The following is a 27,924-nucleotide window of genomic DNA, read 5'->3' on the forward strand; positions in this document are numbered from 1 at the left end:
AAGAGTCCCTAGATAAGTCTCGTGGAGGGTTTTAGAAAAGGACTAAGTCTTTACCTATGTAAGCACCCCCGCTCGGATATCCCAGCCACCCGGTCTATCCGAACGAGTGCGCTCACAGAAGGGAAGAGGAATAGACAAAAGAAAAAAATGCCTTGGCATGCATAAATAAGAAATTTAACAGCGGAAGCAAAACGGTAAACATGCATGCCCACAAGCACCCCGCTGATACAGCGGTCATGGAGTATATAAAAATACATTCAGACCCTATGCCAACAATAGGAGGTACAAATGATAACCTGGCACAGTCAAAAATAAAAGACAGCGACTCTAACAAAACATCAGAGATGACGGGGGCAGCTAACTGTACACCTTACCAACACGGCTGGCTGCTAGGTGGCGCGATCCTCGCCCTCGGCCTTTGCTTTACCCTTACCTGGAATGATGGAAAGCAAGGTGAGTCGCAAGACTCAGCAAGTTTATAAGAAATGAAAGGCTATAAATAAAAGAAGAGACCATCCCAAACACAGCCCCACAAGTACACACAAGTCATGAGACGCTACAACACAACAGTGCAGTATAATAAGAGCACATACCGGTCCTTGGGGCCCACACAAGACACCTGGCACCCAAGTCCCATACCAACCTGCCGCTGCCCTGAAAGGCAACAATATCCTCAACAAACCTGTGCGCACTGTCCCGGGGCGGTACTCCCGTCACCCGTATCCACGTCGGTACTCCCGACAACCGAGCCATAGGCTCCCTTGGAACGGTACTCCCGTCCGAGAACTAAATACTATCAGTAGCCATGCAATGCACATAAAATGCAATGGCGTAGTGAGCATCAACGTGATACCAGGCGCCCATACATCCAGGCATCAGGCCATGCTCCGCCCATATAGTAAGCCACACGCAATGCATATGCCCATGCTGGATGCATCATAATCAAGCTAAAATGCCCGTGACCAAGCATAACCAAATCATGTTAATCCCAACATGCAGCCCGTACCCATGTGCACATCAAGCCATGCAACGAGAATAAAATATAAGCAGGCATGCTATAATCACATAACGGCTAAGCTAGTCAGCAATGCCTCGCACCGGTCAACGGTCAGTGGGTAGGAGAGACTCGTCGGTGGCCTAAGGTAGACCGTACGACAGTCACTCCGTCACCGAACCGCCGCTCCTAGCCCCCACTGCACAACCACTCCAGCCAGAAAATAACCAAAAATCCAATTAATACCCAAACCGCTAAGAACCTAGCCCCGGGTGAGTACGGCATCATTCCCAACAGGCCAGGGGGTGGTAAAAACCCCCGTAGGCAACCAACGAATAAAACCCACGAGATCCATTTAATAAATTAAATCTTAAACTAACCGTTTAAAAACTTCATAATTAATTAATAGCCGAAACAAACGAAGGGAGGCCCAATAAATCGCCAACGAAAGAAACGACGAGATAGGTAAGAAGAACTTGCCTTATCAGAGATATCCTTAGGCTCGTTGGGTCCAAAAGCAGTAAAAATTATACAAATTGCAATATCCCAATTATTTGTCAAAATTAATAAAATTGGACGCAAAACGAAATTCTGACCGTACAAAATATTAATTACTAGCTGCTCTACATACCTGGATAATTAAATCTGGAATTAAACGCAATTTAATTCGAATTTTTCAGCCCCAGAATCTCACAAATTTCTCCCGTGCGTGCGTTGGTTTTTCTCTGAAATTGCTACTGTTTCTATGCTCAAAATCACGCCCGAAATCGGGCTTAAATGCGGCCAAAAATAAGCGGAGGAGACGCGGCCACGTGGCAGCGCGCAGGCCAGCCACTGGGAGGCCACCGCCTCACCGAAACGACGTCGTTTCGGACGTCCAGTGGCTGATTAAAATCAGCCAAAAATCCCCCCCCCCCCCCGCACGCAGCCCCCACGACTCGAAGCCGCGTCCACCGCCTGGCAGCCTCGCGCGCGACCGCTCGCGCCCGCATGTGTCTTCAACCTATATGTGATATATATTATATTTATTGTGATTTTTAGGCCTTTTCTGCAATACACGCCAGCACCCGAAACTTTCCATTAATTGCACTAACGCCCACTTAATTAATTACATTAACTCCCGAAATTTCTGAAAATCCCATTATTGAATTTCTTTTAATTTTCCTGTAATTCCAGAAATTCCTAATACAAATTAATTAATTATTTTAATTTCTTATTTCCTTAAAATCACATAAGTAAATTTTATTAAATCACAACAAATTATTTTAATATTTCCTTTAAATTATATTATCACACTACATCAATAATTAATTTAATTCTTAATTATGGGTCACTACAACCTGGTTTCTCTAGTGATGGATAAACTTACTAAGGGCCTGTTTGAGATCAAGTTACCAAAAATGCGTTGAATTACATAAAAGTGTTAGTAAATTTATCAGGTTGAGTTGGTTTTAAGTTATTATTAAGATATTATTGTATTGTCTTAAATTATAATATAATATAATATTATCATATAATAATAAATTTTATGATAATATAATTTAATATTATAATATTATAAAATTTATTATTATTATAAAATATTAATGTTATATACATCCATATATTATCATAAAATGTTACACTTATCATAATATAATATTAATAATTATATTATACTATAATATTAAGATATTGTAATATAATGTATTAATATGCTTTTTATATAATATAATTATATATTTTAAAATATATTATTATAATCCAATATGATATTCGTATGGTAATATTATATAAGTATTAAAATATAATATAATTACAAGATGATAATTGATTATAATATTAATTGTGATAATAATAAAATAATAATATGTTAAAATAATACTTTGAAATTATAATTTTAATAATATAATAAAATTAAAATGTTTCAACTCACCCAAACCCACCTCAACCTCATCAAAATCAAGAGGTTGAGTTGAAAAAATCGGCATTGCACTAAACACCCAAGTTAGTGAGTTTGGCTTCAAACTCAAAAACAAACAGGGGTCAAGTGCATCCAAGAAGAGGTGCCTTAGGGTATACTATCCATAAATGTTGTTGTCTTGGTGAATGAAACAAAAGAAGCTACAAGAATTATTCTTGAGTTATGGGGGAAAACATTTTAGAATCCAATGGTTGTAGTTGAGCAAGTCAAAAATTGAAGATATAGAATGTTAAATTTAGTTTTAAAAAGTGTGGATGATGTTGTAGCAAGTGAAGATTTACTCCAAAAAAAAAAGATATCTCAGATCAATTATTTAAAAAGGTGGGAAGATTACTGATAATGTTACTTATTCAATGTGGAATAGTTAAAGTGGAAAAGTGCTTCTAACATTCTATGTGATTATAAATGGCTTTAAAGTTTAAATAAAAGTTTTATTGGATGACTATAAGGCTGACTTTTGTATAACACAAAATGTTAGGTGGTTGAGTACTAACATGTGCAAATTATAAGCATAATTATGTTGGAGAATGTTACAGTGCATGTGTGACTGGAAAAAAAAGGGAAAAAAACTAAAAATGAGGCTATTTGTAATAAGGTTGGAGTAATACCTATTAATGATAGTGCACAAGATGCATTTAAGATGATTTGAACATTTGAGATAAAGACATAGATTCATCTATGAGGAGAATGGATAGAATAACAGAAGTTTGTTGGGAAAATCCCTGGCATGACATGAAATATAATAGCCATGGGAAGATATAGTCGTTGATAAAGATGATTGAAGAATTAGAATTGATGTAGCCAACCCAGCTAGTGGAATTAAGGCTTGGTAGGGATGTAATTATTTTATGTAATTCATTTGTCCAAAAAAGAGCAATCAAGTGCAGGTCTGGGGAGAGTTGGGTAAGATATACAGGACCTACTGAGATTGTTGTGACTATGTTGTTAAAAATGCATATCTGTTTGGGAATTAGGTTCTGTTAAACTCTTGTAGTCCTAATATTTAAATTAGCATGAGTGCTGTCATGACCCAATCACATATTTGGCAGTCTTCTAGGGAGGCTTTGGGGATGGGACTTGGTTCTAGGGTACAATGGTTAACTTCAGTAGTACTTCTGGTGAGAGCCTGTGGTGTTATACTACTATATTGTTTCTCCCATTTCTGGTGTCCTAAGACATGAAGAAACAGTAGACTCAAAAACTAGCTGTGTAACTTTATTCAATTGGCAGTGTTAAGTTGTAAACATAACTTCTTAATATAAAATAGCACCCTACCAATGTCAATTTAACAATTTCACTCTCTTACATTTCTTTTTTATCCTTTTGTTGCTTTGTTTTATTATAGGTTTTTTACATGAACTCGTTTAATTATTGCCTTTATATCTCCAGGAGGTCTCAACTGCTGTCCCAAAGCTTACAAGAGAATCATCCGGTCAATACAGTGACTTCAGTATCCTCTCTTCCTTGAATTCTCAGGTGCATTCATCATTTCTTCTTATATTTTGCCTTTTATAGTGTTCAGAAATTCTATTCTCTAACCCATGTTGCTCCTTTGTCATGAAGCTGTTTGAGAGCTCAGCATTGATGCACATACCGTCAGTTAAGTCACTTCTTTCTGCACTATGTCAGTTGTCATATCAATGTATGACTGAAACTCTAAGCAGTTCTGGACAAGCATCAAACCAAAAACTTGGAAGCATCAGCTTTTCGGTAGAGAGAATGATATCCATCCTCGTAAATAATCTTCACCGTGAGTATAGGATCAGTTTTTGGAATTTGTTATATATATTTTCCTTTTCTTCTCTGCTCTCAAATGAGTTTTATCTTCCATTCTGCAATAGCATTTTCTTTGAAATATAACAATATAATAAGGAATGCCTTCACAAGGAGAGCACACCTCAAACAACTGCAAACTAAAACATCTAAAAACTTTGCAAAAGACTTGAGAAAGGTGAATCTGCACTAATCCACAAGAAAGAGAAACAAGAATGTTTCCCTTAAGTGGAGTAGAACTTTCAGAGTTTTCAAAAAGCTCTTCTATTTCTCTCCCTCCTAATATACCACAAGACACAGAAAGGAAAAATAAGCCAAAGCTTTCTCACATCCTTAGTAGGACACACCCTACCCGAGAAAGGAATACATCCAATGGCATAGTTGGCATTACCCAGTGGACCCTAGTAGCATCTAAAAGACGTTTTCTACTTAGTTTTATGAATTCTTACAGTTCTTTAAGCAATGCTAGCTGTAGAAGGAAATAATGCTAGTTAATCTTGTTATGTGTATTTCTTTATATTGTGTTACAGTTGTATTGGTTGTAAGTTGTTATGCTAATCATTGTTATGCTGTTATATTAGGTGTTGGATTAGTTAGGAAGTTACAGTTGTTGTTGCAAGTTGCAACCGTTTGTTATTAAGGATAGCTGAGTATAAATATTCAACTATACCTTTATTTACGTATTCATTATTTCTCAGCGAGAATATTTTCTTTCTTCTCTTTCTCGCATGTTTCTTTTTGTTAGAGCCTTAACGCTCTTGCTTCATGGTATCAGAGCCCTGGACAAATGTCCATGGCTTCCAATCAAGAATGCGGTTCTTCTTCTTTGCATCGTTCCTCCTCTTCTTTGTCATCAGCCTCACAATCTGACTTCTCTGCGGTTGCTAAGGCCTTCAATTATATTCCTATCGAGCTAGATACCAACAATTATCTCTTCTGGAAGGCACAGATCTTGGCAATGATAAGAGCCTTTGATTTGCTTCCATTCGTCAACAAGTCCTCATCGCCTATGAAGTATATTTCAGATCCAGCCTCCATTGAATCCGACTCTCAAGTTGTCAATCCCGATTACCTAAATTGGATCAAGTCAGATCAATTACTTCTTGGTTAGCTCTTTTCCACAATTGAAAAAAAGGTGCTCGCACAAGTGATTCATTGTGAATCACCTGCGAAGGTATGGTGACGTAGCACGTAGCGCGTATGTAGAGAACTAACACACGAATGATACTCTCAAAACAACAAGTTTCAAGCTTCGAAACTTGGTCTTGAGTAAGAGAAGAAAACCGAATAGGTTGCTAGAAAATTGAAATCGGAAAAACTGTTTACAAACCCTAAAATCTAAGTACTTATATTATAGTGTTCGGCCACCCCATGGTAGTATTATAAATAAAAACCAATTAGAATCCTAATAGAAATAAAACCCTAAAATATGAAGTAGAATAAAATCCTAAAAGAATATGAAAAAGTATGAAGTTTTGGCCCTTGTTTGGGCCGGGTCTTGAACGGGCCGTCCATCTTGTCTCAAACAATGATCGCCTCATTCACCTCCACTTGAAAATAATTCGTCCTCGAATTATGATCCAGGTATGACAACACCACATCCGACAAATACAAAAAAAGATTAGCAACATTAAAGGTTTTGGAAATACCCATATGATTAGGCAAATCCACAACATAAGCATTGTCATTGATTTTCTTTGTAATATTGTAAGAACCATACTTCTTTGGCTTGAACTTGTTTTGCTTTTCTACTGGAATCTTTTCCTTCCTCAAGAATACCTTGACTTCATCTCCAACCTCAAATACCTTGTATTTCCTATGCTTGTCAGTTACCACCTTGTACTTTTCATTAGCTGTAACACTAAAACCTGGTACCTTTGGCAACTCCACCAAATCCAATGCATGATTTGGAACTTTCATGTATACAATGGAAAATGGCGACCTTCCTATTGAACTATGCACGACGTTGTTGTAGGCAAACTTTGCTTGAGCTATTACTAAATCCCATTGTCTTGGCTTGTCTTTGCAAATGCTGCGAATTAGATTTCCCAAGGTACAATTCACCACCTTTATCTGTCTATCAGTGTCCATCAGTCTAGGGATGTGTTGTACTTTCAACCCATCCCTTGTCTTGAAAGATGTCTTCCACTCATCTCCAGGGCGGGTTTTAATTTGATGATAACCATTTCTGAGATCAATCTTGGTAAAAACCGCAACCTCGTCAAGTTGATCAAGCATGTCATCGAGTCTAGGAATTGGAAATATGTACCCAATGGTAATCTTGTTAATTGTTTTGTTGTCAACACACACCCTCCAACTCCCATCTTTCTTTGGTGTTAATAATGTCGGCATTGCACATGGACTCATACTAGCCTAAATGTGCCATTTTCTCAACAATTCCTCTACCTGCTACCACAAAATCTCATTCTCCCTAAGACTCATTCTATAGTGCGGTAGGTTAGGAAAACTAGCACCAGGAACCAAATCAATGCAGTGTTGAATATCCCTCATAGGAGGTAGCTCATTAAGCAACTCCTTAGGAACCACATCATGAAATTCCTCCATCAATCCCTGCACCTCCACTAGAATTTGATTCACTTCTAATGGTTTACTCACACTCTCCCCCCTTACAACCAACAAGTGAACCTCTTGAGTATCCCTACACTCCCTCATAAACTCAAGTGTTTATGTGTAATTGGTAAGAAAATTCCTCCCTTCCACTTTAGAAGCTTTAGTTTGGTTCTTTTCCACTATAGGTAACAAGGTATAATGCACACTCTCTTTCTCAAGCTGATTTGTGTTCTTCCTACTTGAGTGCTTAGTATCCAAGCCAAATTGCCAAGGCCTCCCAAATAAAATATGACAAGCATCTATATCAACAATATCACAATAAACTTCGTCAAAGTACTTACCAATAGAGAAAGGCACCTTGCAGCATTCATCCACACGTCTGCCACCAACTTTTTTAATCCATCCAATCGTTTAAGGGTTTGGATGTTTCTCAGGAGTTAGCTATAGCTTCTCCACCACTTCTCTTCCTATGATGTTCTCCGGACTTCCACTATCAATAATTAGCTCAAATATCTTCCCCTACACCATTGTCTCGTGCAAAAATGCCTATGTCGCTAAGTATTATCTTCATTCTCTTGAGACAACATTAACTTCCTCACTACACATGTATACTCGTCATGCCCATACTCTCCTTCATCATCCTCCCCATCAAGTTCACAATATACTTCACCGTCAACATCATCTTCCTCCTCCCTTTCTACAATATTAATCGTCTTTCTCCTTCGACAATCACTAAACCTATGTCCAACCTCATTGCACTTGAAACACTTTAAAAAAATAGGCTTCACATAAGGATTAGTGGGTTTTGGAGGGTTGGAAGTAGTACCTCAAGTGTTTCCTCCCGTTGTAGCCTTATTGGTGTTGACTACATTAGATGGATTGGAAGGTTGCACTCCTTGAACCAGCTTGCCTCTATCAAAAGCTGCTTGTTTATTGCCATTCCCACTATACTGACCGTAGTTGTCACTGCGGGTCCTCTCACTTAACATTAGCTTAGCCTTTAAAGCCAAGTTCTTGCTTCTGGCACACTCATAACCAACTGAATCCCAATTTTATCACGAATAGTAGGCTTCAGCCCATTCAAATAACAGGTTGCTTGTTGATTGTCACTTTCTGACAATTGTTTTCTCTCCGTAAACCTTAGAAAATCAGAGGTATACTCATTCACACTTCTCATGCCCTAGGCACATCTCTAATAGGCGTCAAACATGTATTGTTCGTAGTCAGGAGGCAAAAACCTACCTCTTAACAGTTGTTTCATTCATCTCCATGCCTGAACTGGATGTCAGTCTTCCCTCAATCTCGTCTCTCTCAATCGCTCCCACCAAACAGATGCACCTCCCTTCAATCTATAAGCCACTAATTTGACTTGTCTTTCATCTGGGATCTCCATGTGTTCGAAGAATAGGTCAACTTTAGTGATCCAATCCAAGAACCCCTCAATATCAAGATTTCCACTAAAGATAGGAATATCAACCTTTAGTTTAAACTCATCGTTTCCCCAATAGTTATTATGTTGCGCATTCCTCCTAACCCCTCTACCATTAGGATTAGTCATTACAAGACCAAGATCATCTTCATCATCACTATCATCCATCATTGGTGGTCTTCTAGGATTAATAGGGACAGGATTAATGGCTAATCTTCTCGGGTTAACTCCTTCGGGCGTGATTCATTTCCATTATTCTGGCTCCTGTTATCATCACCTCATAATAAAGTACCCAATTGGTTGCATATTACAAGTTATTTCCCATTCTTCGATTGCTCTCCAAACTGCAGGCAACCCCTGATCACTGTCATGAGATTGGTTACTACCGCCTTCAAGATTGGCCATCTGATTGGTTGATTTTACCGCTCTGATACCACTTGACACAGCGTTTAGAGCATGTGTAGAGAACTAACTCACAAATGATACTCTCAAAGCAACAAGTTTCAAGCACCGAAACTTGGTCTTGAGTAAGAGAAGAAAATCGAATAGGTTGCTGGAAAATTAAAATCAGAAAAACTATTTACAAACCCTAAAATCTAAGTACTTATAGTGTTCGTGGTACTATTTTAAATAAAAACTAATTAGAATCCTAATAGAAATAAAACCCTAAAATATGAAGTAGAATAAAATCCTAAAAGAATATGAAAAAATATGAAGTTTCGACCCCTGTTTTGGCTGGTTCTTGAATGGACCCTCCATCTTGTCTCAAACAGTGACCGCATCATATGGTCAATCCTTGAAAACCTCTATTCTCAACAAATGGTAGCTAAATCATTTCAGTTAAAGTAACAATTGAGGTCAGTGAAAAAGGATTCTCTTTCTGTAAATGATTACATTTTGAAAATTAAAACCATAGGACATGCACTTGTAGCCATTGGAGAACCTCTTAATGATAAGGACTTGTTGCTAGCCATTTTAAATGGCCTTGATAATGACTATGAGATTATGGTTAGTCTCATTACTTATCAGATGGATGACATGAACCTAGAAAAGGTTCAGTATCTTTTGTTGATGCATGAGCAAAGGCTAGCTGCTAAGAATGTTTCAATGTCTTCTACTCTTAATTTTGATATTGCTACATCATCATCATCTATGCATGCCAATGTTGCCTCATATTGGTCAAAAAATGGAAGGGGATCTGTACATAATAGAGGAGATTTTATTCCAAAAGGAGGTGGCTACATGAATAGAGGAGGAAGAGGTCGTGGCATGTTTTAATGCTAGGAGAATATACTGTTAGTTATGTGGAAGACCTGGTCACTTTGTTGTTAAGTGTTACCATAGGTTTGATAAAAAATTTAAAAGGACTCCTAGCCAAAATTTTGAAAGACCTAGTAATGTGGCACAGTCTGATCCACGAGCCTATCTAGCTATACCTAGTGATTCTAATGAGGTCTTTTTGAGTGAAGTGGGTTCTATACAAGGGACTCACTATGGTAATTTGCCTCATACTTCAGAAACTCAATCTCAATCCCCTTTGCTTACCTATCATGGAGAACCTTTGTGGTTCGTTGATTCTGGAGCAACAAATCACATTACTTCAAGCCTTAACAATCTATCTTTGCATTCTCCATATAATGGTGTTAATAGAGTTGCCGTTGGAAATGGTAAGAGACTTCCTATTTCCCATGCTAGTCTTAGTCAATTATATACTCAAACAAATCCCACTTCTATCATTTCTCTATCCGATGTTCTTCATGTTCCTCATATGAAGAAAAACCTTATTAGTGTCTCTCAGTTTACAAAAGATAATAATGTTGTTGAATTTCATTCTGATTCTTATTTGGTTGAGGACAAGGATACAGGGCTGGTGCTACTTCGAGGACTCCTTGAAGATGGACTTTATCAGCTGGTTCCAGCATTTGATCATGCTATGTCCAAGTCTTATCCATATGTCAAGCCTAAAGCTTTTACCACAAGTGTTCATTCTTTAAATAAATGTAAACGACAGCTTTCATTTTCTCACGGACTGTCTTCTACTGTAAATGTAGCCCAAAATAACAATGTATGCCAACTGTGGCATGCAAGATTGGGGCATCTTTCTTTCAGTGTATTGCAATTTGTTTTGAATAAAATTCATATTCCCTATTCAAGTTCTTCTCTTTCCTTTTGTGACTCTTGTAAAATTGGAAAATTACATCAGCTTCCCTTCTCCAATTGTAAAATCATAGCAAAGAAACCTTTGGAATTGGTTTACTCTGATCTGTGGGGTCCATCTCCTGTTATCTCTGCAGAAGGTTATAGGTATTATATCATTTTTGTTGATGCCTATACTAGATATACATGGCTATATCCATTGAAACAAAAATCTGATGCCTTGGCATTTAGCCTTGGTTTACACGTCCTCATACACACCAACAGAATGGTGTGGCTGAAAGAAATCATAGACATATAGCTGAGATAGGTCTTACATTATTAGCCGCCCATGCTCACATGCCCTTGCAATTTTGGGTAGAAGCATTTTAGACTGTTGTCTACACTATAAACCTGTTACCAGCTTCTCCTCTCCATTTTCACTCTCCTTTTGAATTGTTTTACCATAAACAACCCAATTACTTGCTTCTCCAACCCTTTGGATGTGTTTGTTTGTTTTCCTTATCTTAGACCCTATAACAAACACAAATTTGATTTTCATTCAACGAAGTGTGTGTTTCTTGGATATAGTCATGTTCAGGCCAGTTACAAATGCTTACATCCATCAAACAGAGTTTATGTCTCTCGACATGTTGTGCAATTTAATCCTGATGAGTATCCCTTTCCTATCTTGTTTCCATCTTCTTCTTGCTCTTCTTCTTCCTCTAAGTCAGCTTCTGGTGGTTTTTCCACCCTATTTCTTCATTCTTCTCTAATTCTTCTTCTCCTTGGGTAGCACAACCCTCTATCTCTATCGTATCCACTCATTTTTCTGCTTGACACTTATTCTTCTAATTCTCACTTGGTTGCTCTGCAGTCTGTTCAACCTCTTTTACCCAAACATAAAGCTTCTCCAACTCCTTCTATCCATCCTATGATTACAAGATCTAAATCCAAACAACTTGTTACCACCTCCCCTCATGCTTTAGTGAGTACCCTAGAGCCTACTTTAGTTTGTGAGGCTCTCTTAGATTCTCATTGGGTTAGAGTTGTGCAAGAGGAGTTCTCTGCATTGCAGCATAATAACACATGGGATCTAGTTCCCTTCTCCTCTGATATGAACCTCACTGACTGCAAATGGGTATTTCGAGTCAAATATAATCCTGATGGTTTTATTCTCAAGTATAAGGCCCAATTAGTGACTAAGGGATTTCTTCAAACTCTCGGGATTGACTTTGTTGAAATCTTTAGTCCTGTGATTAAGGCACCCACTATTCGTGTTGTATTCTCTTTAACTGTTCTTTTGGTTGGGATATTCAGTTAGTGGATGTCAATAATGCCTTTCTCAATGGAGACTTAACTAAAACAGTTTATATGTCACAGCCTAATGGTTTTAAACAAGCTCCTCGAGCTTGGTATACAAAATTAAGGACCGCCTTACAAGGTTAGGGTTTTACAATATCTGTTTTTGATGCTTCTCTCTTTATCAAGAAAACCTCTCAATATGTTTTGTTCATTCTTGTCTTTGTTGATGATATTCTTGTTACTGGGTTTGATTCTACAATTCTTCAGCCTTGTATTAGAGATTTGGATACTCATTTTGCTCTCAAAAACACTAGGATTAGTGAACTACTTCCTAGGGTTTGAAGCTCATAGAGATAGCAGTAGGATATATCTTACATAGTCAAAGTATACTATAGATTCATTAACAAAGGCAGCAATGCAAGACTGCAAGCCTTGCGCTACACCAGTAAATTTGGGAGTATCTTTGACTAATGATGGTGGACCATTTTATGATCCATCCCTTTATAGAACCATCATTGGTTCTCTCCAATATTTGACATATACCAGACTGGATGTTGCTTTTGTGGTGAATAAACTAAGTTTGTTTTTATCTTCCCCAAAACAGTAACATTGGCTGGCTTGTAAAAGATTATTTCGTTGTCTTAAGGGAACAATTGGTCTGGGTTTATTGTTTGCTCCTTCTCTTGGTGATTTGTCTCTGACTATTTACACTAATGCTGATCATGCTGGCTGTAAAGTTACTAGAAGGTCTACCAGTGGATTGTGTGTATTCCTTAGCAAGAACTTGTTGGTTTGGAGATTTTATGGCTAAAGTCATTGTTTTCTGAATTAGGTTATCCATGTGCTAAAATTCCAATTATATGGAGTGATAACCTAGCAGCAAAAATGATAGCTAAAAACCATGTGTTCCATTCACGCACTAAGCATATTGAGATTGATGTTCATTTTGTTCGAGAGAAGGTGAAGAATGGTGAAGTTGAGATCAGATATGTCCCTACTCTTTATCAAGTGTCTAATATTTTCACTAAGGGCTTACCGAGAGATAAGTTTCTGTTTTTATGTGATAAACTCAGTCTCAAGCTATCACCTGTGTATCATAGCCCTATTGCCACTCCAGACAAGCTAAAGCCCAAGTCGTCTTCTTCTGCTATGGAGTTTAATTTGAGGGGGAATGTAGAAGGAAATAATGCTGGTTAATCTTGTTATTTGTATTTCTTTATATTGTGTTATGGTTGTATTGGTTGTAAGTTGTTATGCTAATCATTGTTATGCTATTATATTAGGCATTGGATTAGTTAGGCAATTACAGTAGTTGGTGCAAGTTGCAACTGTTTGTTATCAAGGATAGCTGAGTATAAATATTCAACTATACCTTTATTTTTGTATTCATTGTTCATTCAGTAACATTTCTCAGCAAGAATATTTTTTTTCTTCTCTTTCTCGCGTGTTTCTTTCTATTAGTGCCTTGAAGCTCTTGCTTCACTAGCAACTTCCTTAATTCAAGCTGCCTTTAGTATTCTCCCTTTAAATCCTTTTTTTAATATCAAGGAAATTATGCTGCTTGTGTTGTTTTGATTCATCTGCACAATTTGTGCATTTTACTCGGTGTGTGCAATTAAACCCCAATGAGCAGCTGCAATTTGGTTTCAAGTAGTGGTTAAAAGGAAGAGAGAAGGGGGGGGCGCCCGGCGGGGGGGGGGGGTGTTTGACTCCAGTAAAGTGGTCTAAATAAGGTGGCGAAGAAATTACTATTGATCTAATCAAGGTTAATGTTTGATTAAATCTCCCATTATGATGTCAAATATATTTGTATAATATATAATTATCTAGGTGGATTACTTAATTATGTCTTAAGAGACTATAAAATTTTACAATGTATATGCTAACACCAAATTTTTATATTTCTCTTGCCTTGTTTGCATTTTCTTGTCCATTAAGTTATTGAACTTTACTCACTATTATGTGTAGTTCATGAGATTTTCATTTCAAACAGTAAGCATGGTATTTAATAAACAGAGGCTTTAACCAATAAGCTCTAATTAAAATAAATATACTTACACTCTCCATAGATCATACTCTATTGCTCTCCTTAGGCTTATTACTCTGTCATTCTTGTTTTAGACATATATGGTTTCATTTCTTTTGTTTGATTCATGTCATTTTCTTTATTTTAGTATATACTCATGCCATAGTTGACCAAGGATCAAATATTGTGTTGATGTGATGTTTTAGTATGCCTGGAAATAGAAATGTTCTGGAACATGAGGGGAAAAGGTAAAAGAATTGGAGAGGTGTAAAATATTTGGAATTAGGAACTGATATTAGTAGAAATGTTTAATAGGCTTAGTAATTGAACAATTGGAATTTTTTGAAGTATATACATCTTTCTATATAAATGTTGTAATTAAATAATTTAGAACTAAATTCAACTTGCATCAAACTAATTTTATGAACCACAGCTACCAAACATTTTAAATACAAACAAGATTGCAATTATATAAAATTTACAAAGAGACACAACAATTATGACATAATTTGTTAACTGTGAGAATAGCAGCAACTAGGATTTGAAACTATAGGCAAAGACTCCTTGCCCCTTTGGATTATTCTCTAATTATACCTCATAATTTACATCTTAGGAATCTTAAACAAAATGAAAGAATACATAAGGAAAGTATATACAAGAATCATCTTAATTGCAGCTCATATACATTCACGATTCTTGAGATTTGATTGTTTAGTTGTCTTCCTTGATTGCCTCCATAGAATCTGCCATTCACTGTTTTGCACCACAAAGGTCAACCTTTCCATAATAACTATATGTTTACAACTGTAACAACTATTTTGTCAGCCCTCTTTTATCTGAGATTCCAACATTAACAAATGCATAATATTTCAATTTTTGGAACAAAATTACCGAAGCATGCTCAATTACTATAAAATTTGACGGAGGATAATGAATACTAAAAACTTGGAGTCAAAAGTTGTCCTTGATAATTTTGGAATAGAGTTCTTTAAAAACCTAATTATATATAGGCATAGGATGATAAAAAAAATGAATTTATATAGAAAGTTGCCTACTTATAATAACAAAAAAATAAGAATAAATAATGCTTAATTTCTCTTCTATTTTATCTCTCTTCCCTACTCTATAAAGTTTCTAATATATATATTAAGTTTTTTTTTTAATATTTTCACATTTATTCTTGTAATGAATTCTTTAACTACTCATATTATGGAAACTGTTGGAGAGTCCTAAGTGAAATGGGAGTGTTACCTAGATTAAAGAGATAAAGAAGACTGTTAAAGGAGTTGGAAAGATAAGCAAAATGTTTGAAGATTAAAGCTCCTAGAAATCAAGAGAAATAATAGGAGTAAATGTGGTTGTTATCTTTTATTATTTATTGCTTAAATTCTGTTGTAGTTTATCTTCTTGCTGCATCTTATCTCCTAAATATTAGGATTAGATAGACTAGAAATTGTATAAATAGATTTATGTTCATTGAATCAATTAACAAGTTTGATTTCCACAAAACTTAGTTGAACTTCTCGAGTGTTATACCCTTAGAACAAAATATGTTCATGGTATTAGAACTCGGCTCTGTCTAGCCTAAAGATCCAAGATAGATGGATCCGCAAGGTCGTGGGAATGCAGCTCCAACTGCAGCGGAGTCATCCGACAATTCGACCCTTCAACAATCCTCAATTCCAACGACTGTGGTGTCTCACAACACCCTGTCATTGGACAACAATACCTTGCAAATCACCCAAGACATGTTAAATGGAAGAAACTTTAGAGAATGGTTTCAATCCGTAACCTTGGTGATAAAAGGCAAAGGGAAATATGGCTACCTAATCAGGGCAATTCCAACACCTCCAGAAGATTCAAGAGACTATCAAAGATGGGAGGTAGAAAATTCAATCTTGATGGCTTGGATCATCAACTCTATGGAGCCAAAGATAGGTCGACCCTATCTCTTCTATAAAACGACAAAAGAAATTTGGGAGGCCATTCAAGAGATCTACTTCGATCTTGAAAATACAGCTCAATGCTTCGAGATTAGAGCTGCAATTCGGACTACCAAGCAAGGCAGCCTTGGTGTGACAGAATACTATAACAATCTAATGGAGTTATGGCAAGAGGATCTATTTTATGATCCTAATCGAAAGTGTGCAGAAGACAGCTGAAAAATGAGAGAATTTTTTACTTCCTCCAAGGGCTCAATCCAGATTTGGATGAGGTAAGAGGCAGACTTCTAGGCACTAAGCCATTACCATCCCTTCGAGAAGCGTTTGCAGAGGTAAGGCGGGAGGAGAGTAGGAAAAGAGTTATGCTGCCATCTACAACGGAACATAACTCAGGATCAGCCCTCACTACTGCAAAAAGGGAAGATAATTCTAAGGAGAAGCAATGGTGTGAGCATTGCAACCGACCCTATCACACCAAGAGTACTTGTTGGAAGTTGCATGGAAAACCCCCAAACTGGAAACCTAGGCCTAAGAAGGAGAAAGAGAGATCAGCCTATGCAGCAACAAGTGCTCCTACTAGTGAGAACGGAACATGTATGAGTTTAACTCATGATCAGATTGAGTTTCTACAGAAGTTGTTACAAAACTCTCATGTTACAAGGGAATCGGAGGATGCAGCACCAGGTCACTCAGCATCTATGGCACAAAAAGGTAATCAACCTTTGTCTTTGACCACTAGGAAGATGAATAAGGATTGTTGGGTGGTAGATACCGAAGCAACCGATCATATGACCGGCTCTACTGCCACACTCGATATGTTTCAGATGGAAGAAAATGAGCTAAATATTTTGATGGCTGATGGAACACAATCATTGGTCAAAGGAAAGGGAAGTGTTTATGTGGTTGATTTATTACTCAAATCAGTGTTATATGTGCCAAACCTGAAATATAGTTTGTTATCAGTGAGCAAGTTAACAAAAGACTTGGTTTAGATTGTGACATTTTTTCCTTCATATTGTGTTTTTCAGGACCGATTCTCGGGGAAGACGATTGGCAGTGCTGAGGAGAGGGATGGACTTTATTGGCTTTCCGATAACAAGAATTCTCTTAGTCAAGTTTTACATAGGTTTTCTCTTACAACTAGCTTAGATTCTGAAATTTTATTATAGCATAGACATCTTGGTCTTCCTAGTTTTCCATATTTGAAACACTTATACCCCAATTTATTTATCAATAAAGAAAAGTTGGTACTCAAGTGTGATCATTGCATTCTTGCCAAGCAAACTCATAGCACTTATCAACCGAACCCATATACTCCATCTAAATTATTCCATTTGATTCATAGTGATATATGGGGCCCCGCTAGAGTTCCAAACCTAAATGGTGCAAGATGGTTCATAACATTCATTGATGACCATACAAGAGTATGCTGGGTATACCTAATGAAAGAAAAATCCGAAGCATGTGCCATTTTTCAGATTTTTCATAAACTCATTTTGAATGTTTTTCAGTCCTCTATTTGCATTCATAGGACTAACAATGGTCGAGAATTCTTTTGTTATCCGTTCACCCAATATCTAACTACTAATGGGATTTATCACCAAAGTATTTGCCCTTACACTCCTCGGCAAAATGGAATAGCTGAAAGAAAAAATCGACACTTGATTGATGTGGCTAGATCCCTTATGTTCACTAGTTCTGTTCCAAATAGATATTGGGGGGAGGCTGTCTTAACAACCGCTTATCTCATCAATAGGCTGCCTTCCAAAGTCCTAAAATATCAAACCCCCTTGCACAACTTTACATCTATTTTTCCTCATGTTCGGATTCTAAACAATCTTCCTCCCAAAGTATTTGGATGTGTAGTATATGTCTACCAAACCAATCCAAATCGTCATAAACTTGAACCAAGAGCCTTAAAGTGTATATTCATTGGGTATCCTCCTACTCAAAAGGGTTACAAGTGCTTTTGTCCTACATCACAAAAAGTTCTTATCTCATGTGATGTAACATTTGTGGAGAATGAATTATACTACTCAAATACCACACCTCAAATGAAGGACAACCATTGGGATCCCACTATTCCTATGCCCATTCTATTCCTAATTCTTCAACCCATTCGTAATTATGATTCAAATCCAACAGCTACAGCTGATCATCCTCAACCAACCTTGTTTGAGCCTCACTGTCCAAGCCTTCCTCCTTCTCATGAATCTCTAAACCCAGTAGGACCTATGGAAACTGATATAGGAGAAAACTTGGACGTGGAAAAACCAATAAAAGTCTATTCAATGCGAGGTAAAAATCTAGCTCCTCAACTCAGCCAATTGTTAGAACCGAGAGAAGGTCCAACAACTGAGGGAGAAAATACTGCTCACTAATAGTGAGTTAGATCTTCCTATTGCTATAAGAAAGGGCATAAGATCATGTGTGAAACATCTAATCTCCAATTACTTGACATATTCCAGGTTATCTCCTAAATTCAAGACCTTCATTACTACTTTGGATGGAGTGAATATACCTCGAAACATCCAAGAAGCCCTAGCTGATTCTAAACGGAAGGAGGCTGTGATGGAAGAAATAAGGGCACTCAAAGGCAATCACACATGGGAGGTTGTTGATATTCCAAAAAATAAGAAGATCATTGGCTGCAAATGAGTGTTTATAGTTAAATACAACTCAGATGGAAGTGTGGACAGATATAAGGCTAGGCTTGTTGCCCAAGGTTACTCTTAAATCTATGGAATATAGATTATGAAGAAACCTTTGCTCCGGTTGCTAAATTAAACTCCATTAGAGTATTATTGTCTATTGCTGTGAATTTGGATTGGGAGTTATTTCAATTTGATATCAAGAATGAATTCCTAAATGGAGAATTAGAAGAAGAAGTATATATGAAAATTCCACCCGAGTTTGAGAAAAAAGAGAGGATTGGCAAGGTATGTAAGCTTCATAAATCTCTTTTTGGTTTAAAGCAATCTCCTAGAGCATGGTTTAAGAAATTCAGCTCTACTTTGACACAATTCGGGTACACACAAGGGAAGGCCAACCACGCTTTATTTATCAAACATACCAATGGAAAAGGATGCATTTTGATTGTATATGTAGATGATATAATTGTTATAGGGGATGATGTTCGAGAAATTGCAGCCCTAAAACAGAAGCTAAAGGCAGAATTTGTGCTAAAGGACTTGGGAACAATGAAGTATTTTTGGGGGATGGAAATTGCAAGGAGTAAAGAAGGTATGATAATATCTCAAAGAAAATATACTCTTGATCTTTTAAGAGATACATGAATGATTTGATGCAAACCAAGATACACTCCTCTAGAAAGAAATTGGAAATATGTGAAGAGAGATAATGATCCTCAGGTGGATAAAGAAAGGTATCAACGGCTAGTTAGAAGACTAATCTATTTGTCTTTAACTCGTCTAAACATAGCCTATTATGTGAGCATCATAAGTCAATTTATGCATGCTCCAACACAACAATATATGGCAGTTGTATTCCACATTTTGAGGTACTTGAAAGGAACACCGGGTAAGGGATTATTATTTCAAATGAGTAATGAAAGGGGGGTTGAAGGATATTTTGATGCAGATTGGGCAGGATCAGTGATGGACAGCCGGTCTACATCAAGTTTTTGCACAAAATTGTGGGGTAACCTAGTCACATGGAGAAGCAAAAAGCAATCTGTAGTGGCAAGAAACAGTGCTGAGGCAGAATTTAGGGCCATTGCCCAAGGTATTTGTGAGCTAATTTGGTTGGTAAGATTAATGGAGGATCTACAACTACCACTAACGAAGCCAACAAAGCTTTACAGTGATAGTAAATCAGCTATATGTATTGTTAACAATCCAATACAACATGATAGAATGAAACATGTCAGGATTGACCGGAGTTTCATCCAATGGGAGATTGAAGAAGGAGACATCAAACTGACATATATTCATACAGCAAAACAGGTAGCAGATGTGCTCATCAAATCCATGACAAAATCAGGTTTTGAGACTCTCATCAACAAGCTAAGAATGAGAGATATCTATTCCTTAGCTTGAGGAGGGGGGGTGTTGGAGAGTCCTAAGTGAAATGGGAGTGTTACCGAGATTAAAGAGATAAAGAAGACTGCTAAAGGAGTTGGAAAGATAAGCAGAAGGTTTGAAGATTAAAGCTCGTAGAAATCAGGAGAAATAATAGTAGATGTGGTTGTTATCTTTTATTATTTATTGCTTAAATTCTGTTGTAGTTTATCTTTTTGCTGCATCTTATCTCCTAAATATTAGGATTAGATAGACTAGAAATTGTATAAATAGATTTCTGTTCATTGAATCAATTAACAAGTTTGATTTCCACAAACTTAGTTGAACTTCTCGGGTGTTATACCCTTAGAACAAAATCTGTTCAGAAACAAATCATTGTTTCTTCTGTTTCGAATGTTTCATTGGAAACATTGAAATTTCAAATTTCCAGTAAAATGTTGTATCATTTTCTAAGGAACTAAAAAATGTTTCTGCTGTTTGGTGGAAGTGAAATGACACATTGTTCCCATAAGCTTGATGTTGGTGCTACCTATTTGCTCTCAACAAATTTCTTTTCTTGTTTTAAACAAATGAAGCTGGTAAACTTATGTACAAAAAGCATTCACGCTCTGCCTTAAAGTAGAAGAAAAATTTGTTATCAAATTTTTGTTCCTTATGTTTTTCTTGCATTTTCTGTATCATAAGTTATGATTTGGCTATCTCATTGGATTTGTAGATGCTGGCCCTCTGATATGATATAGAAGTAAATAAGTATTATGTGCAGTTTATTTTTCCTGAAGTTTACATTATGATGTTATTCGAAAGTTCTGCACTTATCAGCATCTATTATCTTGGTGGGAGTATTCTGTACTTAAATGTTATTATACTTTTGGATGGATTGTCGTTGCTTGCCTCAGATCTTGAATTCTGAAGATTATTCACAATTTGACACCATTGATGGATCATGTTAGAGAAACATATAATAAAGTTCACTGGTGGCTGGCATGTTTTTGACTTGTCTCTTTCATCATGAAAAACTGCATTTTGTAGGGTGTGTGTCACAACCCGCTCAGGGGTCCATGACTGGTGCCTAATCTTTAATGAATCATAGGCCCATTAGGATCAACTGCACCTTTGTATATATCATATCATGACAATCATAACAATATCCAATAACTGAACCATCAAAATATCAATCCCATAAATAACTTTTTGTACAATCCTTGTCTGTTACCAGAGCAAACTACTAAGAATGCCATGCTAAGATAACAACTAATAATGAAATACCTAAGCTAAGATGAACCAAACTAACTTTTACTTCCTCAAATTGTCTAAAGCATCGGTTCCACAGTTGAACTGTGACCTAAAAATAACTAAAAGTATCTATAATGAGTCGAAACCCAGTGAATAGAACAACATATATTATGGGGGAATTTAGACGACGAGTTTTTATGTTGGGAAGCTTTTCTCATTGAATAAATGCAAGAAAATTTATTTTTTCATAATATAGCAATAAAATTTTATTTTAGGAAAATACTTTTCTTTTCAATAAAATTATTTTCTTTCTTAAAGCTGATCCAAAAGCCAATACTTTCAATTTAATGGGAGTATGCTAAGCATAATGAATCCATATAACAATTCAATTTTTGGCCACATTCGTGCCAAAATATATAACAAATCCCAATGTGCTGGTCAACACACAGGGTTAACATCACCTACTAACTAGGGTCAAATCAAGGTGCACAGAGACTAACGTTTACTGCCTTTATTTACAATATTCTATCAAAGTTCCTCTCAAAACATTTATTATATGCAAAAATCCATGTATCAGTCAACAGTATTAAAAATTCCATTCATATTGAATCAATTGACAGATCTTGGTAATTTTGTATTATAATCATATCCAAAGCAATACCCATTAACCAATGAGAAAAATAGAAGGAATATTAAAGGTTTTGTCCTGACACTCTAGGTTTTACCATATTTGACATAAAGAATTTTGCATAAAGGAAAAAATTAATTTTTCCACTAGCATTGAAAATTTCAATTGATGCAAAAAGAAATTATGTATGCATGATAATTGACAAGGCAATGAACACAATATGTATTGTCTACTCACCCCTGAATGTGTGCAATTTTACAAGATCAAACTTGAATATGACCTTCTGAGCAACTTGGCTAGACAAAAACTTGCCAATGACTCCTTATGCCAATCCTTCTTTGTGTGTGCGTGTGTGCGCGCTCTCTATCTCTCCCCCTCTATGTAATATATATACACATCTAAATATCCATATTCCTACTTGGATTGGCCATAAGATGTACTTGTTTCTATATTTATTTAGGAAAGCATGTATGCCTATTCTTACTTGATTTGGTATCGCATATATGTTACTTGTTTCTATATTTATATTAGTATCTATACCTATTATTATTTTTTCTTATATATTTATCCATGTCTGGATTTTCTTATATTTCCATAATTATCTTTGCCAAAATTTTTGGTGTTTACGTCGATGCATTTGGAATATGAAAATTTCAACTTGAAGCAACCATAAGTAGTTAGGATTCCTCAAACTTGTTTCTTCTTGAGCTACAATGTACAATTGCTTCATTTAAATTTATGTACAATGCTGCAGGGGTGGAGCCCCTTTGGGATCAAGTTGTTGCACATTTTATTGAGGTGGTTTCACATACCATTCTCTTAATTCATAACCTATAATGCTTACTCCCATTTACTGACCTTTTGACATTATTGAGTATTTTGCAGCTAGCTAATAGTCCTAATCAACTCTTAAAAAATATGGGACTGGGTGCGCTAGACCAATCAATATGTGCTGTTTTGGGTTCAGATCAGTTTCAGGAACACCCAGCATCCAGACTGTATGGCACATCTTCTGATGTGAGAATTATCTTCATATTATGATTCACAGAATCATCCCCCTTTTCCCCCCCTAAATTTTGTTGACACCTCTCTGTGTCTCTTTCACTCTACAGGTTGAATCCTTGAACACAGATCTTAGATCACTTGAATGTGCTGTAATATCTCCATTACAAGTTCTATACTTCTCAACTCAAAGCATTGATGTTCGTGCTGGTTCTCTGAAGATTCTTCTGCATGTTCTAGAGGTAATTCTTACATGTTGGGAACAGCCATGCCCAGTATATCATGATTTTTAAACTATGCCCTTTTCTCTAAATTAACTTTCAGAGGCATGGAGAGAAGTTGCACTACAGCTGGCCAAACATTCTTGAAATGTTGAGGTTTGCCTTGTATCTTCCAAGTTGTTATCAGTTACCTTCTGTGTCTTTTTGATATATTACTTTGGCGGAGCCTGTTTATTTCGTGTTGTTTTTAAGGTCCGTAGCTGATGCTGCAGAAAAGGATCTTGTCACACTGGGTTTCCAGGTTAGAAAAGAAAATACATTTACTGAGTCTTTGAAGAATGTGAAAGCTTAAGCTTGTGCTTGTGCTAACTTTCATTATTTTCCTTGGAAAATATACCGTCTGATGCATCTTATTCTGGTCTAGTATGCAATTTTAGTGAATACACAATTTCATGGCTATGCCTCTATATGCTTGATTTTATTTTATTGGAGAATTAACTTCCTTCATCACTTGTTTCGTCACCCCCCTAAATTCCAGTGCTTGTTTTTTCTAACACCCCAAAATTCCTAGGGACGACTACATTTCATGGCAATGCCTTTTGTTCTGTATATAGTTGATAAATGAGAAACTTAAACATCAAGAATACAACAACATACCAAGTTTTTATCCCACTAAGGCTTTATTTTCTAGCCTCCCAATCAATCATTTCTATCTAAGACCTTATTTTTTGTAAGGCCCTTATAATTAACATCGTATCCAAGTGTCTCTCACCATGTTTTTCTTAGTCTTCATCTACCTCTTTTTCTACATTACTTGTTCCATTCCATCCTCTCTCCTCATATGAGCCTCTATTGGTCTTCATCTTTACATGACTAAATCATTTTACCCATGTGTTACACATCTTATCTTCACTAGAAGCCACTCTAACCTTGTTAAGAATAACCTCATTTCTAAATTTATCCTATGGTTGAACATCCATCTTGGCATCCTCTTCCCTATTATGCTCATATTGTTCACATGTTGGTGCTTTACCGCCCAACATTTAGTGCCATGCCAAAAAAGCTAGTCTTATGGCGATCTTATAAAATTTTCCTTTTAGCTTTAATGTGATCTTACTATCACATAAAATGTCAGATGTACTTTTCATTTCTAATCATCCTGCCTTAATTCTATGGGTAATCTTTATTGATCCCCATCTCGTTGGATGATTGATCCAAGGTATTTGAACTAATCTTTTCTTGATATGACTTAAATCTTTGAATTTTACCAAAATATTATCCACACTTATTTTTTTTACTCAACTTACATTTTGTATATTTGTTTTTCACTCTACATAACTGAAAATCTTTAGAATCTAAAGTGTTCCTCCATATCTCAAGCTTACCATTCATGCCTTCTTTTGTCTCATCCACCAACATAATGTCATCCGCAAATAGTTTCAATGTAGAGAATCTTGCCATTGTCTAAATTCGTATGCATACAATAATTTCAATGCACAAGACTTAATGTATTAGAATAGGGAAAATAACTAAAAAATTGATAAGTCTAAACTTCTAGACACGAATAATATAAAATTTCTATTCCTGTAAAATTGTCCAGTTTTGAATGGCTCAGAACTTTATAGCTGGGAATCTATAAATCTATTGCTTTCAATTCAAGGTCATTTTATCAAAATTTAGCTAGGGTCTAAATTTGAGCCGAACTCAACCTGCCAAAGCTGTCCAGATGTTCCAGCTTTAACATTTTATAACTCTTATGATAAAACCCCATCAACTTATGGTGGAAATTGCAGAAAATAGAACACCTTAGATCTACCTTGAGCATAAACAAGTAACCAAAAGTGAAAGTTTATTTGATTGGCAGGGAACTGTCATCCTTCTTTTTCTTTTTGAATCACTTAAATCTATGTTTTACTTCAGGTGTTGTTATACTGGGCAAATATAACCCTTTTTTTTGTGCAGCAATTGTTATATTTTGACCACTAAGTGATTCGTCTATCCTTCTGATAATCATTTTGTTAATGCATTCATTCTACTGTTGTGTTTTTAGAACATCATTTATGTCTATACAATAATCCAGAGTAGTTTATTTCAGATTCTAGCTGATTTAAATTCTTCTTTGATAGAGTCTACGAATCATTATGAATGATGGTCTCTCAACTATTCCTGCGGACTGCCTTCAAGTGTAAGTTCCTGTCTTAGCATTTGTATTTATGTCTTGCATTAAAGTTTGCTTTATTCCTGTATTGAAGTTTCTGGTCTAAAGAAAATGCACTTGGCCATGCATTGCTTTTTTTTTTTTTTTTTATGAGGTGTCTGTTGTGCAAGAAGGAAACCCGGGATTTGAGTACAATAGAAGAATCAATAGAAAAATATTGGATACACAGGATTGGAAAACCTGCCAAAAGCTATGGACATAAGTTGCCATTGGACTATTTTGAAATTAACTTTTTCTTTTCTCCTATTTCTTATATAGGCTCCTCTGACTTGTGGTAGTTTTTTGTTCACTGAGTGCCATTGTGGGAAACCATCCTGCCTAATTTAACAGAAGCTCAAATTCAGGCAGTGGAATGTAGGGTTATTAGATGGTGCACAAGATTAAGGAGGCAACATAGGAAAGCTACTTAGCTGGAGGAGAGTATTTTGCATATATTGGTTGACAATAGGAATGCAGTGATATGATATTACATGTAGTATTAGTAGTGCATCTGCTTGCAGTGCTCAATGATGTTCTTTGCTGTGAACTCTGCACTCCAATGTGGAATGTGGACTCGGCCTTAATGAAGCAAAGTAATCTCATTTTGTTCCTTTTCCCTTGAAATTATCCCTCAAAGAATCTTTGCACCATACATTTTGGCACATTGACCTGCTCAGTGATATTGGAATCCAGTCTCAAACTCTCTCTAAAGAAATCTGATAGCCCATCCACTTTTATAAAAGGCATAGGTAAGTGGCTGTAATCTATTGTCTAATTTCTTTATTTAGCCAATAATGGTGTTATATTTAATGCACAATGTGGACTCTTTGCAAATCATAGATGGATTAAATGATTGGATTATCTTTTTTATCATGCAATTTGGTGTATCTTAGTATTTCAAAGTCATTAATTCTTGCGAATATCAATTGACCTTGCAAGACATTTAGTTCATGTATTTCTTGTATTTCATAGTGCATTTTTATTATAAATGTCCTTGACACTCTGTCGTTATTAAACCACATAAGTTATAAGTTCTTGCCAATACCCTATCAAGTGCTTTCTATACCATTGCAACTACCATACTTCATCTATTCTTAGGACCTTATCATATTCTAAAAGAAAAAAATACTTCTTTTTTTAATTATTTTGTATTATATATATTTTGGTTTTGGGATGCGTGTGTTTGTACATGATGGAGAGCATTGCACTACTTTACGAAGCATTATAGTCATATTCCACCAAGGAATATTCCATTTTTTATCATGATGGAGGGTATTGCACTACTTTACGACAGCATTATAGTCATATTCCATCAAGGAATATTCCATTTTTTATCTTTCAACATTATAGTCATATCCAGTTTGTATTGTACGTGCTCCTTCTAAGTGGAGCTTCTGGCACTTAAGACCAAGGGCATTTTTGCTCTCATGGTCTGATAAGAACCAGAAAAGAAAACACTAAAACTTCTATTCAATTCACTAACTCAATCCGATTACAAGAAAAAAAACTGGGCATTCGAGAGGCCCTTAACTCTCCCAAGAACTTAATACCAAAATCTTCTCCCCCTACCAATATCTTCACCCTCTACATATATCCCTATCTCCTCCTCAACCGCATTTTGTTACACACACTTGTTGGGTTGTTACACAACCCAACAATTTCCCCACTCTATCCCTTATGCACATGGCTGGTTGTTATGCCAGCCAGGCAATTTACCACCCTACCCCTACTTCTCGGACCTTATTTGATAAGTCCAATGAACCGGGACCTATCATTACTTCCCTCCCCCCCCCCCTGGCCAAACTTTCACCTTGTCCTCAAGGTGGAAAATTGGAAATTGCTATTGGATCAAAAGGTAAGGCTCCCAAGTAGCTTCCAATGGGGGTAGCCCCTTCCATTGCATGAGCACCTCTAACACATACGATGGGGGTAGAGACTGCTTGTACGCCAACCCCCCAATCCTTTCCTCCACCTCGTTGATAATCTTCACCTTATCGCGAATAATCAGTTTCCCTTCTAGGCTGAGAATCTGATCAACCTCAGCAACCCCGACCATCAAATGACATCTCTTTTTAACTTTGGAGAAGAGATGGCCTCGTTCATAAACTATAGATAGTGTATTTGAAGAGCCTATTGGCACCCTAAACATGATCCACACTTTCAAGTTTCTTAGAGCAATAGCAGCCAATCCTCCGTAGATAACTTTCATGCCGAAATTCCCATCAATATTTAAGATCTTTGGGTCTATACCATTGGGCTCCACAACAGAATGCAAATTGAGCCCTCGACTTCTAGAAACATGCTGCCCTTCCACTATCATGACCTACTTGGACGAGGCACCCACCCCCTCATGATGGTGAGAATACATGGCGGGCCCTCCATTATCAACCAACCCCATGTAAAATTTATGAGAAACCTGGCTAAGAGTCAAACCAACTTCCCAGACAACATGGACTGTTGATGGCA

The 27,924-nt window shown here is 36.5% G+C and overlaps 1 protein-coding gene across 39 annotated transcripts in view; it reads left to right on the forward strand.

The window, feature by feature from the left end:
• The window catches only part of LOC127802068 (cysteine synthase-like), a 185,882-nt gene that overhangs the window by 108,801 nt on the left and 49,157 nt on the right, over positions 1 to 27,924 (forward strand). For 31 of the 39 annotated variants that reach the window (XM_052337864.1, XM_052337751.1, XM_052337862.1 and 28 more), the window contains 8 exons: positions 4,347 to 4,433; positions 4,521 to 4,707; positions 22,793 to 22,836; positions 22,924 to 23,055; positions 23,151 to 23,282; positions 23,365 to 23,417; positions 23,514 to 23,562; positions 25,388 to 25,446. The exons of 1 other annotated variant lie outside the window; for it this stretch is intronic. In XM_052337864.1, coding sequence (XP_052193824.1) covers positions 4,347 to 4,433; positions 4,521 to 4,707; positions 22,793 to 22,836; positions 22,924 to 23,055; positions 23,151 to 23,282; positions 23,365 to 23,417; positions 23,514 to 23,562; positions 25,388 to 25,446 — 743 coding nt within the window. The remainder of the gene's footprint in view (positions 1 to 4,346; positions 4,434 to 4,520; positions 4,708 to 22,792; positions 22,837 to 22,923; positions 23,056 to 23,150; positions 23,283 to 23,364; positions 23,418 to 23,513; positions 23,563 to 25,387; positions 25,447 to 27,924) is intronic. 7 more of the 39 variants (XM_052337793.1, XM_052337832.1, XM_052337803.1 and 4 more) reach the window with 7 other exon arrangements.

This window comes from Diospyros lotus, chromosome 1, assembly GCF_014633365.1.
Source record: "Diospyros lotus cultivar Yz01 chromosome 1, ASM1463336v1, whole genome shotgun sequence".
Taxonomy (NCBI): Eukaryota; Viridiplantae; Streptophyta; class Magnoliopsida; order Ericales; family Ebenaceae; genus Diospyros; species Diospyros lotus.